Source organism: Pipistrellus hanaki, assembly GCF_964339955.1.
Source record: "Pipistrellus hanaki genome assembly, chromosome: 2".
In the NCBI taxonomy this organism is placed as follows: domain Eukaryota; kingdom Metazoa; phylum Chordata; class Mammalia; order Chiroptera; family Vespertilionidae; genus Pipistrellus; species Pipistrellus hanaki.
In genome coordinates this window covers 73,671,294-73,690,590 of record NC_140504.1, presented here as the reverse complement: position 1 = coordinate 73,690,590, position 19,297 = coordinate 73,671,294, and the positions used below count along the sequence as shown (strand labels likewise).

Here is a 19,297-nt window from a genome sequence, read left to right as displayed (position 1 = left end):
AATTGATCGTTCGGTTGGGTGGTAAGAGTTCAAAGTAGACAATTCCTTTGTAATCCCACCAAACTGATAACAAAACCTTCTTTTGATGAATATCAGCTTTTGATGTTGTTTGAGTTGGTTCACCTGGCCTGCTCCACGATCTTTTCCGCTTGATATTGTTGTAAACAACCCATTTTTCATCGCCAGTTATCAGTCGTTTTAAAAATGGATCATTTTCATTACGTTTCTTTAGCAAATCGCAGCTGCTAATGCGTTGCGTTAACTGTGATTCTTTCAGTTTGTGAGGAACCCATGTATCGAGTTTTTGAACATAGCCAAGTTGTTTTAAGTGATTTTCAATGCATGTATGTGATACATGAAGCTTCTCTGCAATCTCACGTGTTGTACTGTGACAGTCCAAATTGATTATTGCTTTGATTAGGGCGTCATCAACTTCAACTGGACGACCAGAGCGTTTTTCATCTTTGAGTGAAAAATCACCAGAACGAAATTTGGCAAACCAATTTTGACACTGCCGTTCTTTTAAGGCTTCGTCACCATAAACAGCACATAACTTTTTATGAGCTTGCGATGCGTTTTTCCCTTTGAGGAAATAAAAAAGCAAAATATGACGAAAATGTTCCTTTTGATTTTCCTTTTTTTTTTTTTTTTTTTTTAAATCAATCTTTATTGTTCATATTATTACAAAGGTTCCTCATTTCTTCCCCCCTCCACCAGGTTCCCACCCCACCCTCTGCCCCCTCCCCATCCCCCATTGTCCTCATCCATAGGTGCACAGTTTATGTTCAGTCTCTTCCTCCCTCCCTTTCCCCGATAGTAAATCCCTTTTCAGATAGTATATCTGTTACTTAGCATCTTCTCATATCAATAATACCTCCACATGCCCAATGATACACTTCACACAAAAGACATTTTCAAATAGGTCAACCAGCCTCATCCAGGCCCCACCCAAGGCACTCACAGATCAACACCCCAGCGCTATACTAACTCAACACATCCAGATCTAAGCCTTCATCACTTGATTCAGCAGACCCTCAAGTTCCCGCAAAAGTTTCCAGCCATGTCTGAGAAGCAGCCGTGGGCAGGTACAGGCGAGGAGCGAGCTGTTCCGGGCCTGGCTGCTCCGGGCCTGGCCTCTGTTGCTCTGGTTCGTTCCACAACCAGCTGCTCCAGGTCTGGTCACTGCCGCTCCCGACCTAGTTGCTCTGGACTTGGCTGTTGCTGCTACAGGCCTGGCCGCACCCGACCCGGCTGCTCTGGGCCCGGTTGCTCCGGTCCCGGCCGCTCCGGGCCTGGCCGCTCCCAGCCTGTCAGCCGCTGCTCCGGGCCTGGCCGCTGATTTTCCATTTTTTAACGAACGCCAAACGAAAACTACAAAACAGATCAAAAAACTTTTTTTACTGATTAACAGCTGAATAGCCAACTATCAAATAACAAAATGTGTTTTACATTTTTACTACGTCTGCAAACCTAAAAATTCAACTGAAGCCATATGTGTGAAACCCGCAATTACTTAGTTGCCCACCCAATAGATCCTGTGAGAAGCAACCGGCCAAGTGGCAACATCAGCTCTGAGCCTGAGTTTTCTTTAAAATCAGGGAGTTGGGTAAGATTTTTTGCAACTCTTTTCATAACTTCTTGTTTTGTGTATGTTTATCCAGAGTTGCACTTGAGATCCACCATTAACAGGTGACAACTGTTTATGCCCAAGAGTTCAATGTAATATACCATCTTAATACTGATATTGCCATCTACTTGAGAACCTACTTTATGGCCAGATACGGAACCTTGGGTACTTTCCAAATATTATTCAGTTAATCTCTACTCCAGTCTTTATAACTAGAAGGTCCTTAGTGTAATTGAAGAATCTATAAACTGATGACCAGATGGGTTAAATTGACAAGCTACTCCAGTGAGCCAAGTAGACAGGAAATGAGCCATCTTTCATTGACATCAGAATAACTGATCTTGCCACTTTGCTTGTTAGGAACAAGTAGTTGTTGTAATTCTGTCATTCAGCCCCTCCTGGGCTCCTCTGTCTGCTCAGAATAGGCAGAAAATATATATTCAGGCTGATGAAAATTTTATGGTTCTTTTTAACTATTGTGTACTAATGATTGTATGTAAATATTAAAATTGCCAATTTGTTAATGTGAATACAATATTCTGGTATTAGAATGGGTTGGAAAAGCAGTTCTTAATCTTTCGAGCAGACCTGTTGATTTTTTTTTTTAGGATGATGCACATATAAAAGCACTTTGCATTTAAGTTGTTCATAAAGCCTGGATTAAGGACCCTTGGGTTATGGTGTTTGATGGTTTTTATTTGTGAATTAATTTTAACTTTTAAGAAATTCATTCTAAATCCTGCCTTAAAAATAAAGACATGTGAATGGAGTGAAATTGCTCATTACCCTAGGATTTAGCAACCTATTACCTACCTGACATCTGAACTTTTAAAGTTTTGTTGTTGTTGTTAATGTCTATTGTGGAGTCATCTGTTGGAGTAAGAGGTTAGTCACCCCACAGGTACACTGTACTTCTTAGTCTAACTGGCATAGATAGAATAGGGGCTTAATAAATATTTATTGTAAGATGACATGCATATATGCACAGAGTGGCCATATTACTATGATCTCTGAACGCATAATAATCTGACCACTCAGTGTATATCCTATATAATAAAAGGCTGATATGCAAATTGTCCCCTAAGACCAGGAGTTAGACAAGCAGGCAGGCCGGCCAACCGCCCATGTCACCTCCTCCTGACCAGGCTGGCCGGACCCCACCCATGCACGAATTCATGCACCAGGTCTCTAACACACACAATGTCCATATTATTATGCATTCAGAGATCACTCAGTGTACATAGCTAATACTAATTACTTAACATAGGTCTTGGTTCTTAGTAAGCATATAAAGCCAAACCACACTTAAATTGTAAACGGTAAATTATATTTTTTGACCAAGCATATTTACCCATTTACTAAAAAATCAGATACTATTGTTAGACATTGTTTTAGGTTTTAGAAATTGAGGGTTTTCCACTAAGGATCCACTAGGTTTGTGTTGTGCATACATCTGTCTGCATAGAATGACCACAGAACTACAGGAACATTGGGAAGGGAGTGGAAAACCGTTTTCATGAAAATACTAGATTTGAACTGTGTCTTGGAAAGAGACAAATAGTGTAGGTATGGGTGTAAGCACAGTCACGGGATTTGGGTAGACGTGTGTGACTAGTGAGGTGCATAGGAGGGGGACGTGGTGGTGAGAGGTGAGGCAGAAGGAAGGTGGGCCCACAGGTGAGTGCCATTGCTGTCCCGTGAGGCTGTCACTTCCCGCGCAGGGCTTGGGAACCTCTGCCAAGGGCCCTTTGGATATTAATAACGTCATTCACGACCACACAGAATTACCCACTTAAAAGCTAGCCTGCTGTATTTGGTCAAACATACGAATTAGGAAGATTATAAACAAGTCACTTAATTTCTCTACTCTCACTGTTCTTATCTGTAAAACAAGACTATAACAGGTACAAGCACACAGTAATTGTAAATCAAGCACTTTCGGTATGCATTGTTTTATTATAAAGAAGGATTTTATTAGAACTGTAGTTGAAATTTATGGGTCAGACTCTATATCACATCACTATCTTCATTGCATTCTGTGAGGAGCTTGTTGAATGAAATATTTAAAATTTTTGTTCTTTTAGAGGAAACATGGAGAAAGCCATCGACATGTTCAACAAAGCTATTAACCTGGCCAAATCGGAAATGGAGATGGCTCATCTGTACTCCCTCTGTGATGCGGCCCATGCCCAGACAGAAGTTGCAAAGAAATATGGATTAAAGCCACCAACATTATAAAATAGGGGAAGGGAACATGACTCTTTTTAGAAGAAGTTTACCCCCTCTGCAACTGAACCCTACAGACACTCACGAACTGTGTTGGATGGTGGGAAGTATCCTGTTTGTGCTGCTGTCATTCGCTGCATCTGTTTCCCAGTTAGGTGTGGGAGCGGCTGTGGAAGGAGGTGTGCAGTGGTGCAGCTTTTATTCCCTGGGCGACAAGCTTAAAACCGTTCAGGATTACTAGAATGAAGCTGCAAAGAGTACACATGATAATTGGCCATGCAAATAAAACTTTTATTTGTTGATTTGGCTTTTTTTTTTTTTTAAGAGGGCGGGGAGATGGATGATTTTGTCTGTGTGTGTGTATGTGTGTGTAATATAAGTATTTTTACAGCATGTTGGTTTTTAAAGTAACAATAAGTGTTGTAAAATAGGTTTCTTTTAGATTCAATTAATCCCTTTGAGGGGTTTTTTTGTTCTGTTTTGTTGATTTTTGGGGGTTTTTGGGTTTGTTTGTTTTTTGAAGGAAATAAAGCCTAAAAGGGGTTTTGTTTTTAAGGCAGCAAAACTGAGAGAACCCTTAAGTATTGTCAGCATGCACAATGCCTCTAACTCCACAGAACCTTTGACTCAGTGGCAACTGTTCAGCCTTTTTACCCCTTCAACGCTAATGGATAATGTACATTGTTCTTCAAGTCCACAATAGCTGCTTTCATCGTAAATTATGCAGAAGCAAATGTTGTTGACGTATGTGCTGGAAGACTGAGTGAATGGAGGAATGGACCAGGTAAGAGGTAAGGTGAAATGAAAGTGTGTTTTTAATTGCCATGACTATTTTCTGTAATAAGTACTATTAAATAGCGTCCTTTTAAAAGAAAATGCAGGTTGGTTGTATGTTAAAGATGGAGTGTGCTACATGGGTGTATTTAATTAGCTTAAAGTTTCTAATGGAGAGAAAATGGGGCTAAAGGTTCAAAAATGAAATAATTCTTAGAGCGAGAAGCATAGCATTTTCTGAAGCTTAGTGCTTCAACTGTGGCTAAATGTGCTTAAGGAATTTGGAGTCAGTCTTTTTAAAGATGCTGCGGACCTGTGGAGTGCTTTTTGTTTCCGAGTTAATCTTGTTCCAGAAGGCCGGCTGACTTCCCACGTCCAGGTCTTCACTAGGGATACTGACAGCAGATTTTTGTTTTGTTTATCTCTTTACCTTACCATTTTACTTACAAATCACTTTGTTTGTTTTTTCCAGTTGTCACTTTTAAGGACCATCATTTTGTTTATATGCTGCATTTTTCTGGTAGCTGTGTTCTTAAGGGGTCTCTTGTTTTGAGATATTCTGGGTGGTGACAGGTTTATTTAAGCCCGAGAATAATAAAACATCAGGCCTTTAGTTACACTTTCTTGGAAATGAAATCTAATTAGAGTTTACATTTCTGAGAGTAAAGGAGCATTTTACACCCTCTCCCCTCCCCCCCCCCCATTTTAAAGGGTGCTTTATCCTACCGAAACCAAAAAGATTGTAAATGCTATCTTCTTAGAAATTACTAGAAATGACTCCCTTCCAAAGTCAGAGTCTGCAAAATACTGAGGGGCCTCTGAGTGGGCGCAGATAATATAATTTAAGATGACTTGGATAATGGAAACTATGAGCTCTGCATTTTAGTCATTAGATAATGCTCCTATGATAACCCCTGAACACACATTGCTCTACATCTCTGAGTAACCTGTGACTTAGAGAAGACAAACACCAGTTTTTACTTGCCTAGCTGTATTTACATTAACACTGATCTTCCCTTCCCTTCTCCTTTTCTACCCCATGGGGGGGGGGGGGGGCGCGGGACACAAAGAAAACTGAAGCATGTGCCATTCAGTACTGTCATTCCAAGTCCTTATGGACTACTGCCTGTTCTAAAAAATATTTGGACCTGCACTGAAAGTTACATCTGTCTGTATCTTTACTTTTGTAAATGACCTCATATGTAAATTCACCAAATAAATATTACATTCAAGCTTTTCTTTCTCTTCTTGAAGTCTGTTTACAAGCCATAACACAGAATGATGGTCCTCCCCAAAGTATCCGCATCTTCATCCCTGGAACCTGTGGCTGTTACTTTATACATTCATTCATTCTTTTTTTTTTTTTTTTTTTTATTTCAGACAGGAAGGAAGAGGGGGGGAGAGACAGAAACATCAATGATGAGAGAATCATTGATTGGCTGCCTCATGCATGACCCCTATGGAATCAAACCCCAACCCAGGCATGTGCCCTTGACCAGAATCGAACCTGGGACCCTTCATTTCACAGACCAATGCTCTATCCCCTTAGCGGTAGCCAAACCAGCTAGAGCAACCTTTTCTTAAAAATATAAGTGAAGGGACAATATGATTTTGAGCTGAAAATAAGCCGCCCAAGTTAATCTAGCAGGATGTTCTTTTTTTCAACTGGTGAGGCGACACCAACGGTGAAACTACATATTTGAGAATTAGCATATCTTTAAGACCATGCATGTAGATGAGATTACTTCAGGACAGAATTAACATTGAAAAGGGTAGCCCTACCCAGTTTGGCACAGTGCGTCGCCTGTGTCCTGAGGGTCCTGGGTTCAATTCTGTTCTAGGGCGCATGCCCCGCTGCGGACTCCATCCTCAGTAGGGAGCCTGCAGGAGGCAGCCAATCAATGATTCTCATCGTTGATGTTTCTCTCCCCCTCTTCCTTTCTGAAATAAAAAATTCAGGGAAACATATAAGGGACAAAAGGGAGCAATGTACCAGTAAAAGTGGTCCGAGAGCAGATAGGTCCAAGGTCACAGTGACGTTAGAGGCAAAACAGGTCTGCCAGGGGAGCGTCATTGGATCGGTCACAGGGGAAATGGCCGCAGGCTTCTGAGAGAACTAATGAGCAGGAATGATTCTGTTAAGAGGCTGGGAGGTGAAGGGAGTTTTTTACAGGATGGCATGGTTTTTGTTTTATTTTGAGGGAGAAACTTAGAGAATGAATCTTGGGACACAACATTAAGAATAGTTGAGCCCTGGCCTGTGTGGTGGGCATCAGCCCATGCACCAGAAGGCTGCCAATTTGATTTCCCCGTCAAGCACATGCCTGGGCTGCAGGCTTGATCCCCTGGTAAGGGGCACGAAAGAGGCAGTCTATTAATGTTTTGCTCCTGCTCCCCCCAAAAAAAAATCTTAAAAAAAAATATGAACAGTCAAACCTCTGGTTCTCAACCTGACAACCCTTTCGTGCTGGTACATCAGCATGACAGAAAGTGAAACTGTGAGCGTGTTTACCACTAAACCTGTGTTAACATCTTGGGAAATTGTGCTGTGATTATTTTTGTTGGCTTTTTGTTTGTTTGTTTTGCTTTTGTTGCTGGAGAAATGGACTATTAGGATAATTTTAAAACAAGCCCTCACGAGTGCTAATGCTGCTCAGGGTGTGAAAGAAACATCACAGACAATTGGAGAGAGAAAGGGTTGTGATTGGATAGATGACAGGGAGTTAGCCAGGGACAGTGTTGGAGGCAGTGGCAGTGTCATGAAGATGCTGCATCCTGACCTCCTGCTGGACACCCTGGAGTGAGTACTGAAAGCGACTCACTGAAGGCTGGCAGAGGGTGGTTTGATCAACTTTAGGGATGTTTGATGTTAAATTAAACAGTACATTAGACATGTGCTGTATAAAAGAAAGGTTAAAATGGAATCACTTGGGGGTCTGGGATGAAAAAATAATTTGGTTTTCAAAGAAATTGCTTCTGGAACAGCTCCAGAACGAGTTAAGTTCCAGGACTGAGGTTCCACTGTTGAGCACAAAGGAACACATCTGTAGGCGCCCACAGACTTCAGGAGAGAGTGGGATCACTCTGCCCCCGTGCTCCGCCTTCCAGACTCCTTCCATTTGAACCAGATATGAAGTCATCAGTGAGAAAGTATGGATGTGTTCTAGTTATTTGTAGATCTAGAGCTTTTATTTTTGTTTGTGTTTTTTTTGTTGTTGTTGTTGTTAATCCTCACTTGAAGGTATTTTTCCAGTGATTTTTAAAAGTTGTTTTTTTTTTTTTAAATTATTGAGTTTTTACAGAGCAGAAAATAGTTAGAAACATTCATGAAAGAGAATCATCAATCAGCTGCCTCTTGCATACCCCCCACTGGGGATGTGCCCACAACCAAGGTACATGCCCTTGACCGCAATTGAACCTCGACGTTCTATCCACTGAGCCAAACCGGTTTCGGCTTTCCAGTGATTTTTTTAAAAGAGAGTGGAAGGGAGGGGAGAGAGAGAAACACTGATTAGTTTTCTCCCACACGCCCCAACCAGGGCCAGGGATCAATCTTGCAATCGAGGTAGGAGCCTTTGACTGGAATTGAACCCCGGCCAATGCGCTATACACTGAGCCAAACCAGCTAAGGCTTAGCTTCTTAATTCCTGATTTTAATAAGACCATTTTTTTCCTGAAGTGCATTTTCTTTCAACAACTGAAGTATGGTAGCAATCATCTCAGGTAGAAACTGCTTTTTTAGGCTCTGTACTTATTTGTTTGCTAAAACAACAGAAAGTTATTTTGATTTTCTGAACTTACATATGCTATCCCAATACTCCACTGATGATGGTTTGAATGTCCCATTGATTGTGATCTAACTGGTTACTGAAGCACATTCTTTTGGGAACCAGGACAACTCAAATTATCCCAAATTGTCTCAGTAGCTACAGATAGTGCATTCCTGTTGACTCGGTGATCCCAGAATCTGGACAGCACAATTATTCCAAATTGCCCTGGTGGTCCCAGATAATGTGTTTCTGTTGATTCAATGATCTGTAGACCCAAAAACTATATTTTAGATAACTTGCTCATCTCGCTTCTGTAAAATTGCTTTTCTTTCGCAAAACAGGTTCCTCATTCCAAACCCAAAGATGTAATCGATACCTTTCTGATATTCTGCCAATATAAGCCAGATGTGGCAAGCTGTTCGAGGCTGCGAGGTCTGGAGTACTTCTGCTCCCTTGTATGCTGCCGGCTTTTAATAAATGACTCCGTAATTCAACTTTTTGAGGTGTCCTTTGTAAGATGGGGATACACTACAGCACAACTAGCTTTGTTCTCCAATCTTCATTCAAGAAATAGCTAAATGAAGATAATTTCTCTCTCTCTCACACACACACACACACACACACACACACACACACACACTGCAACACAAAGATAAGGCACAAAGGAGAAAAGTCCATGAAGCCAATAGCACTGACCATGTGTTTGGTCAGTGCAAACACCATAGAAGGCACATCTCCCTTTCCATCCCTGGCTTCGTCAAGCCTGCTCGCCACCAGACCTCTCCAGAAGAGGCAGCGTGAAAGACAAAACTAGCGCCAGGAGAGCACTACTTTTCACCTACCCTCTTGTCTGAGCCCTTTTCACTTGGTACACTAGTATTCTGCACAGACCTTTTGGTTCAGCAAGGAGTCCTTCCCTAAAAAACCCACTTGATGTCACAAACTGACTACTAAGTCATTTTAAACGCTGCAATGTTAGTAATGTCTTCATCTGCAACCAATACAACACCTATTATCTATTAGCTCTCCACTTCAAACAGCTGGGTCAGATCAGAGTCAAGCAGCACACACCGATGTATTTCACCATACATTACCATCTCTGTAAGGAAGTCACTTAAATTACCTAAATGAGTTAGCTTATCTAAATTTCAGGTGACAAATTCCAACATGCAATACCAGACTTCAAAGTTTTAAAAAAAATTGACTAACTCAAAGTCAGGGAGTACAGAGCAATGAGTTAAAACATTTTTAGTGCCTTAGATGGCAATAGTCTCCCACTTCAAGTGGATCAAATTCAGGGTTAATTTTAATCAGCTATCACATTCTCAAAGGTAAAATCGGGCCATGTTATATATAAATTACATGGAGGAATAAAGAATAAGAACTCCAGGAATGCAAGCCAGCGCATAATACTGCAGCAAATTTAAGTGTTGGGGGGGGGGGGGAGGGGGTCTAGAATTCTATAATCATATAGTTTCTTTAAAATGAAGGCAAAATTAAAACCTTTTCAGACACACTAAAGCTGAAAATCACCAAGTAGACCTACAGTACAAAAAAATGCTAAAAAAAAAAATTCCTTCAAGCAGAAATAGGTTTACACAAAACAGTACTAGAGACAGTAAATATGTTGTTAAATGTATAGTACACTTTTTAAAAAGCTCTTTAAAAGATTACTGACGGTTTAAAATAAAAATTGTGTTATTATGAGGTTCATATGTTGAAGTATGACAATTTACATAGGGAGAAGTGAAATGAAGTACACTGTAATATTCTTACATGCCAATTGGTAGGTGTGTGCCTGAGGAAAGACTCATGTTAAGGATGTATAAACCCGAAAGCAGCAATTAAAATAACACAACAAAGAACTATATAGACCAATAAAGTAGATAAAGTGAATCACAGAATGACATAGAGTGATAAAGGAAAGGGAAAAGCAAAAATAAAAGAATTGAATTTTTATCAAATTAAGTCATCATATGAGGGCAGCAGACCCCGAGACCTAAACCTGACAGAGGTATTACAAGAAATTAAAGGCGGCCTGAATAACAGAAGACATCTCATGTTCATGGTCTGTGGGTCAGTACTGTTAAAATAGCAATTTTCCACAAAACCATTAAAGAGTCAATGCAATCCCATTAAAACCCCTAGAGACTTTATGGTAAAAATTTACAACCTGATTCTGAAATTTACATACAAAGAACTTAGAATAGTCTATAAACAATGTGGGGGGGAAAGAAAGTCAGAGGACTAATTTTACCTGACTTTAAGACTTATTAGATCAAGCCCCGAGGAGCCACAGACTCTGCATCCCTGCACCCCCACAAGCAGTGAGGGGCCAAGAGCAAGGCAAACACAGACCCCAAAAGAGCAGGGATCCTCAGGGCAGGCAACACCCAGCCACAAAGAGGACAGTTCTACCAGGAATTTAGGAACTGCTGGGCCGGGCCCACGGCATGAACAGGCCATCACGTGGTGCTACACAGTCCTGCGCCTCTCCACACATGGGAACTTCAGGGGCAAATGATGCCCGTTCTCTGGATCACTTGGTTACACTCTCTGACTACTTTTAGAAGCCTGTTAAAAAGAAAAAGGGGCCAAAACCGGTTTGGCTCAGTGGATAGAGCGTCGGCCTGCGGACTGAGGGGTCCCGGGTTCGATTCCGGTCAGGGGCATGTACCTTGGTTGTGGCACGTCCCCAGTGGGGGCCGTGCAGGAGGCAGCTGACCGATGACTCTCTCTCATCGATGTTTCTGGCTCTCTTTCTCTCTCTCTCTCCCTTCCTCTCTGTAAAAAATCAATAAAATATGTTTAAAAAAAAAGAAAGAAAGAAAAAGGGAATGTAGCCCTAGCTGGTTTTGCTCACTGGATAGAACATTAGCCTGAGGACTAAAGGATCCCAGGTTCGAGTCCAGCCAATGGCACATGCCCAGGTTGCCTGCTCATTGAATGCAAGTGTGGGGCATGCAGGACACAGACAATGACTCTCATCATTACCATTTCTATTTCTCTCTTCCCTCTCCTTTCCTCTCTGAAATCAATAAAGATATACTTGAGGGGGGAAAAATCTATTAGAAAGCCACAGTAATCAACACAGTTAGTTACTGGTGTAAAGACAAATAGATTGATGAAATAAAACAGAGTCCAGAAATAGACTAAGATGTATATGGTCAATTCACTTTTCCTAAAAGAGCCAAAGCTATTCAACGGGCATAAGATAATCTTTCCAACAAATGGTACTGGAGCAACAGGCAACCATAGGCCAAACAAATAAATAAAATAAAACATCTTGATTCTTACACCATATACAAAAGTTAACTGAAAATAAATTATAGACTAAAGTATAAGATAAATCTGGGGAGGGAGGGTGTGTATGGGAGGGAGGGCGGCAATGTTAAAATATGTACACAGATAATAATTTAATAAATATTTTAAAAAATAAAATAAAGTATAAGATAAAGTCTTAGTGACCTTGGATTTGGTGGTTTACGTAATACATAAATACATTTACATAAATACAACTTAGAAAAGACAAACTTCAAAGAAAAAAGTATTAATCAGTCTTCATGAAATTAAATATCTTTGTTCTTTAAGCAATAATTTTAAGAAAATGAAGACTTTCTTTTTCTCAGACTTAGAGAATAAATTTGCAAAACATAATATCTGAAAAAAGGCTTTTAAAGAACTCATAATAATAAAAAGGTAAATAACACAATACTTACATGGGGGAAAGATATGAACAGAAACTTTACCAAGATACGCAGATAAGTAAAGATACCCAGCGTCATTAGTGATTATGGAAATACAAATTAAAACCACAAGAAAACATTACATGCCCATTAAAATGGATGAAAGTAAAAGACTAACCATGCCAAGTGTATGTGAGGATGTGGAGCACAGTGGGACTCTGATAGATTGCTGGTAGTGATGTATAATGGCACGATCACTTTGAAAAACAATTTGGTAGTGAAATACACGTATGATCCCATCATTTCATTCCAATGCTAAATATTTAACTCAAGAGAAATGAACAATTTATACAAGAAGCTTTATTTGTAAAAGCCAAAGACTGGAAACTCAAATACTAATCAACAGGTGGAAAATGATGGTACGTCCATACAACAGAATACTACTGGGCAATAAAAACGGAATGAATTATTGATGCACACATATGGATAGTCACCAAATGATGAAAGACAAATTAAAAAGTACATATATGAGATGGATCCATTTTTATGTAATTCTAGAAAGTCCAAATCTATAGTAACAAAGCCAGTCAGTGCCTGGGAACAAGAGGAATAACTAGAGGGTTTATAAGAGAAACAAGGAAACTTTTGACGGTGGAGTGGGCATCTTCATTACCTTGGCTAACAGGGTTTCATGGATGTACACCTGTGTCAGATGCTCACATCTATTCCCAATTGTGTGTGCAGGGGATCATATTGACAGATGGAACTTGGCCAGGGTGAAAGTATTTACACCACAGAAACTGGAAAATGCCACCACAAAATCAGGGCTTTTTCTTAGACAGCTGGTTGCTAAACATTACCAGCCCATTGCTAGCTATAACATCTGTACTACTAATAAAGGGTAATATGCTAATTAGAGTGGATGTCTTCTGGACGACCTTCCGGACAGCTGCAGCAGCTGTGAAGGGCCCAGACTCAGGCAGCAGTGAGTGGCTGCGAAGGGCTGAGGCTCAGACCGGCAGTGGCAGCAGCAGCGGGGTAATGGGGGCGGCCCCTTCCCCTGATCTGCCAGATCACCTCCCGCAGAGGGAGACCAGACTGCGGCTTAGGCCAGGGGCCAAGGTAGAGGCGTTTAGAGGCAATCAGGCCAGCAGAGGGGGGCAAAACAGGAACAATCAGGCTGGCAGGGTGGCAAGGCAGGGGCGAACAGGCTGGCAGGAGGTCAAGCCAGGGGTGATCAGGCCGGCAGGGGTGCAAAGTAGGGGCGATCAGGCCAGCAGGCAAAGGCACTTAGGGGCAATCAGGCAGACAGGCAGGCAGGCGAGCGGTTAGCAGCCAGCAGTCCCAGATTGCAAGAGGGATATCCGACTGCCAATATAGGCCCGATCCCACAGGGTAGCCAGACATCCCCCGAGGGGTCCCTGAATGGAGAGAGTACAGCTGGGCTGAGGAACCCTTCTCATTTTGTGCACCAGGCCTCCAGTACATACATAACAGCTTATTGAAATTCTTAATTTTTAATTGCCCCAAAGAATTCCAAGAACCATTAGGCTAAAAACCTGTCTTTATCAAGGTAAAAAGTATTTCTAGAGAGAAAAACACAAAAGAGAGACTTTCAGACACTTATTCCTATTAAGAAAAACTCTTTTGCCCTGGCTGGTGTGGCTCAGTTGGTTAGGCATCACCCTGTGCACTGAAAGGCTGCAGGCTGGATCCTGATTGAAACGAATGTCTGAGTTGTAGGATAGATCCCCGGTTGGGGGGTGTGCAGGAAGTAAGTTGATCGATGCTTCTCTCTCTCTCTCTCAAAATAAATCAATAATCTTAAAAAAAAGACACCTCTTGCAGAGACATACTTTAGTTGCCTGACCAAATGCTTCCACTGCCATCTTCCCACAGGCCTCACTGTTGACACAGTCTTGCCCTTAAGACCTGAGAGTTTGGGGTTGACTCTCTAGCTCTTTCTTGAAGGCTGCTACAGGGGCTGCCACCTCCCCTCGCAAACACCAAGGACCCATCACAAACCCACAATACAACTCTAAGGCTCCGCTGGAAAGAGTCTGCCCACTTCCTACGTAACGGATTCCAACTCCAGCAATGAGATAAGAGGTTTATGACACCAATACATTTGTATCAGGCAAACCAACCACCAGAATACCCAAATCTCATACTTTTACCAGCTTCCTGGAGGTGATTTAAGCACAGAATAAGGCTTAGAACCACCCCTTGTCCTCCGCTCTTCAGTGCCCAGACTGGGTCCCCTCTGCCTACCTGATGTGGTGCGGGAGAATCAGTGTGCTGGAGGTCCACCGTCTCCACAGGCTAAAATCACAAACAAACCAACAAAAAGGCTCCCCAGTACAGAATTCAGCAGGGAATTGATACTGCAGAAACATAACTTCCTATTTAATGACACGTTGGAAACATAAACCTTAGGGCTTTTTCGCCTCCACTGCATAGAGGTCTGACCGCTTCTGGCTAAGGATGGGGATTTGCTGGCGTATTTCAGTCACCTTCTTCAAGTCTGCAAAAACAGAAATGTGTATTATTAGTAAGATGTAACTCTTCACTAACCAAAGGGGTTTTTCCTCCCAAACAGTATAAAAACTACCAGAGTCTCAGCCAAGGAACTCAGTAATATAGGCCTTGTCTAGAGGCACAGATGGCCTGGCACAGCCCCTGGAGTCACTTAAAACCAAACCAAAAGAACTCAAAATAAACTGTAGCCTTCAAGACCTGACCAAGAACCAAGGATAAACTGGGGAGGGGCGGGGAGGGGGAGAGGAACTCTGGAGGCTGGAGGCTGGCCTCAGGCGCTGGGGGTGCCGGACACCTAAGCCCGCCTGGGCCGGCAGCCCTTACCTATGTCTGAATACACGATCGTTTCCTCAGGGCCCGCGGTGGCCAGGACCTCGCCCCTGGAAAAGATGCAGGGGAGATGAGTGGGTTCACTGACATTCACTGACATTCAAGAACTCTGTTTTCTCTCCCCATCTGACAGGGCCAGGGGCAAGGAATCTGAGACTTACAACCAGAAAGGAAGGCTACACACTCCTGCTCTACCATTCAAAGTGCTGTGTGGCCTTGGGCCAAGTCACTTTTAATAAATTATGAAGTGGAAATAAAAGCTCTGCTAGGACGTAGAAAATTATGGAGTGTATTTCCTAAACTGCAAACTCCTGATTTTCTTATTCCGTGAAATGAACACCTGGACCGGAGCCACTTACAGCCGAAAGGAGGGGCCCCTGCCCCCTCAGGAGTGTGTGCCCACAGGCGTCCTCGACCAGGGTGCTCTGGCTCTGCTTCGTCAGCCCTGCTGGGGCTGCCCCGACTCTGGGTGGCGAGGCAGGCCCTGGGCATGGCCAGAGCCGTGCGGCCCGCTTTCCATCCGTGGGTGTGAGCCCACACTAGGAGACAACACTGCTTCCTGAGCCTGGGGAAAGGCTGGCCTGGACCACCCAGCCCAAAGCAGGGCTTCCCGCGCAGACCTCGTGAGTGCAGCCTCCAAAGCTCAGCACAGGTTACCTGCCCTCACACACTGTGACTGGGTCCGTACACCAGGCGGCCGCAAACAGACTTGGCACAAATGAGCTACAAACACAATTACTGATGCCGCTGAACTGAATCCTCTTCTATTCTTTTTCTCTTTCTTCCTCATTTTCCCTGGCATTCAAAGCTCTCTCTGTATTAACCCCAGGCACCCATCCCAAAGTCAATGTAAGTCAGAAGGCCCCCAAGCCCTACACATGGAATTCTGAAAAGGAATAACTGAAGGTAAGCCTGTCAGAAGCACCAGAGTTCATCAGTAGAGCCAGGCGAAGCAGAGGTGCAGCCCTAACATCTGGGCAGAGGGACGTGAATCACGTCTGAGAAAACTTTCGGGCCACCTTAATCCTTCCAGTTTCCCAATGCCCCCCAAATCCTGATGTGCGGGGAGTCTCTTGCTGGTCATATTTCCAAGGACTCCCCTTATCACATGCTTTAATCTGTGGGTCCTATAGAGTCCGAAGAGAGAAGCGTTAGGGACCCCACAGTGACCAGGGATCCTTCTCAGCCTTGTCTGAGCATCCTGAAATTGTAGAGATTCGTATCTGTTTGTGTGTGCGTGTGTGTGATCATACAGATGTTCGGCATAAATCCAAGTTCTGAAGTCAAAACCCTGGATCCAAACACCAGTTCTACCCACTTTAGCCGGTGAACTTCAACCCCACCCTCTACAAACCGGAGGGAAGTCCCTGCGTGCGCACTGAGCCCACGTGTAAGTGCCGTGTGGCTGCAGGCGGAGACCATGGTCCGCGCAGCAGCGCCCGCCTGCGTGTGCACACGGCGGACCCTCACGCTGGTCCCACTGAGCAGTACAATGCTCCGCCCTCTCAGAGGACAAATTCCGTTTTCTTACTGAACCCCCATCCTCTCTAATTATTCCGGGGGCAGAATCCTCACCCTGTAACTCATTCCTGCCTGAGGCCCAGTCACCCAGTCTAAATTTTAACCAAAAGCCGGGAGCTGGGGGCCTGTTTCACTAAAACTGACACCCTCACTGCTGCCGTGTGTCCCCCACGATCCAATCTGACTGAACGGAAACCAGAAGAGGGCGAAGGCGGGCTCGGTCAGGAGAGCGGGGCCGTTTCTTCCTCCAGCGGAAGCTTCCTCACAGCAGAGGCAGCACCGGGCCGGTGGGTGAGGGGCAGGGCCAGCCACCAATCAGACAACCCACCGCCCAACGAGCTCCTGGCGAGCCTGTCCCCGCGCGGGCCACTCACCAGGGACTCACGACGGTGCTGTGTCCCCAGGCAACGTAGGAGGCCTTGTCGTCGCGGGCCGGAGAGGCCGTGGCCACGTACAGCTGGTTATCGACAGCCCTGCAGTCCAAGGACAGAAAGCAGGGAAGTCATGTATTTCAGATCTGAGGCACTTTCCTATCCTATCCTTCTTTTAAACACTACGATAGGACAGGCTGGCTCACATACAGAAGAAACACACGAAGCCACAGAACCCTCTCTTCAAAAATCATCTGATTACTTAAGCCAGTTCTCATTGGGGCAATTTGGACCAGCAGGCGACATTTGCCAGTGTCTGGAGACCTTTCTTTAAAAAAAAATTTGTTGTTGTTGATTTCAGAGAGGAAGGGGGAGAAAGAGAGGGAGAGTGAGAGCGAGAGCTAGAAACATCCATGATGAGAGAGAATCACGGATTGGCTGCCTCCTGCACACCCCACCCTGGGGATAGAGCTGGCAACCCAGGCACAGGCCCTGACCGGAATCAATCGTGACCTCCTGGTTCATAGGCCAAAGCTCGATCACTGAGCCACACCGGCCGGGTTGGAGATTTTTAAATTGTTATAATTAAGGGGGTTGCTATTAGCATCCAGTGGGTGGAAGTCGGAAATGCTGCTAACCATCCTACAGGAGAGCCCCCCAAAACACAGCACAATGTATGATAGTCCAAAATGTTAACACTGCCACAGTGGCCAGACTCTGGCCTGAGACAACCAGTAAAGAACTTCTCTGGGGTTAATGCAAGCCAAGGGGCCTTGAGGGGGCAATCCACGGTGAGGGCTGTATGGCACTTCCATGCCAATGGTGGCCGTGCCATCTCTCAAGGTGGATCAGCATTTCAGGGATCCAGCCTGGGTACATCAAGCCACCTCACCTGGGAGCTCTCTGGGCTCAGTCAATAGATCCAAGCTTTTCTTGCTTTCCACTTTTACTGCATTTATTAATATTTATGGTAACACACACCCCTACCCCACCTTCTCCGATGCAACCAGGCAAACACCTCCACATCGCCCTGAAAAAAAATCACCATCATCTCTAGAAGGGAGAGCAGTAGCCACCTCTAGGCAGAGAGGATAGGGCACTGACTAGGAAGGAGCAAAAGGGACCATTCCGGGGACCGGGAAATGTCCCATCAGTTGATCTTGGTTGTAGGTGGTGCATATGTCAACATTCACTGACCTGCCTGTAGAGCCAAAATTAGTGCACTTTTCCGTAAGTGTATTAACCTCAATTTAAAAAACATTTAATCAAGCCCGGCCAGTGTGGCTAAGTGGTTGAGCACTGACCCATGAACCAGGTGGTCAGGGTTCGATTCCCAGTTAAGGTACATGCCCAGGTTTTGGGCTCGATCTCCAGTAGGGGCATGTAGGAGGCACCTATCAATTTTCTCTCCTCATTGATGTTCCATCTCTCTTCACTCTCTCTTCCTCTCTGAAATCAATATATATATATATATATATATATTTTTTTTTTTTTTTTTTTTTTTTAAACACATAAAACAAAAACCTTTAATCAAGAAACACATCGTCACCGAAACCGGTTTGGCTCAGTGGATAAAGCGTCGGCCTGCAGACTGAAGAGTCCCGGGTTTGATTCCGGTGAAGGGCATGTACCTTGGTTGCGGGCACATCCCAGTGAGGGGTGTGCAAGAGGCAGCTGATCGATGATTCTCTCATTGATGTTTCTGTCTCTCTATCCCTCTCTCTTCCTCTCTGTAAAAAATCAATAAAATATTTTTTTTTTAAAAAAAAAGAAACACATCGTCTCTGACCAGCATTTCACGGTTTGCAGAGCACTTTACACACCGTCACACTCCTTTTCCCTTCCATGTTCCATCCCCCTGCTACCTGCCTCTCACTGCTCAGCCTCAGGGGGCTAAGGAAACAGCAACTGGGACCCATCAGAGCGATGCCCAGCGTTTAGAGGTCAGCAGCACAAGGGCTCATAGCGAGGTTCCTGGCAGAGCAGCCCGGGCCCAGCAGGCTGCTGTGGAAGTCGGGGCAGGGTAAGCACCCAATCAAACAGCACAGGGTCAGCTGTGTGAAGACCAAACCTCTCCCCCGGGCTGCCAGGCTAAAATACGCCTGCTTTTCCTGGGCTCTGAACACACACACTCCATGGGTCTCCAATTCTCTGTAAAAGCTGCCGGCAACTGTCCCCGGGAAACCAGCTCGCATCTAATCACAGAAAATGAAATCGCTGCCCACCTGATGCTCTAAAAGCTCTTGGAAATGCAGAACCCACAGTCCCCCAAAATCTAAGCGGTTGAGCAGAAACCGGTTTGGCTCAGTGGAGAGTGTCGGCCTGCAGACTGAAAGGTCCCAGGTTCGATTCCGGTCAAGGGCATGTACCTTGGCTGCGGGCACATCCCCGGTAGGGGGTGTGCAGGAAGCAGCTGGTCGATGATTCTCTCTCATCGATGTTTTTAACTCTCTA

At 44.1% G+C, this 19,297-nt stretch overlaps 2 protein-coding genes across 2 annotated transcripts in view; one reads left to right on the top strand and one right to left on the bottom strand.

The window, feature by feature from the left end:
• Positions 1 to 4,155, top strand: part of TOMM70 (translocase of outer mitochondrial membrane 70) — a 51,224-nt gene extending 47,069 nt beyond the window's left edge. Inside the window, exon 12 of the mRNA XM_084875464.1 lies at positions 3,712 to 4,155. Coding sequence (XP_084731590.1) covers positions 3,712 to 3,865 — 154 coding nt within the window. The 3' untranslated portion in view covers positions 3,866 to 4,155. The remainder of the gene's footprint in view (positions 1 to 3,711) is intronic.
• The window catches only part of NIT2 (nitrilase family member 2), a 29,223-nt gene continuing 13,822 nt past the window's right edge, over positions 3,897 to 19,297 (bottom strand). The window contains exons 8-11 of the mRNA XM_084875526.1: positions 16,847 to 16,945; positions 14,946 to 15,001; positions 14,515 to 14,607; positions 3,897 to 14,405 (exon numbers count right to left, since the gene is read on the bottom strand). Coding sequence (XP_084731652.1) covers positions 14,516 to 14,607; positions 14,946 to 15,001; positions 16,847 to 16,945 — 247 coding nt within the window. The 3' untranslated portion in view covers positions 3,897 to 14,405; position 14,515. The remainder of the gene's footprint in view (positions 14,406 to 14,514; positions 14,608 to 14,945; positions 15,002 to 16,846; positions 16,946 to 19,297) is intronic.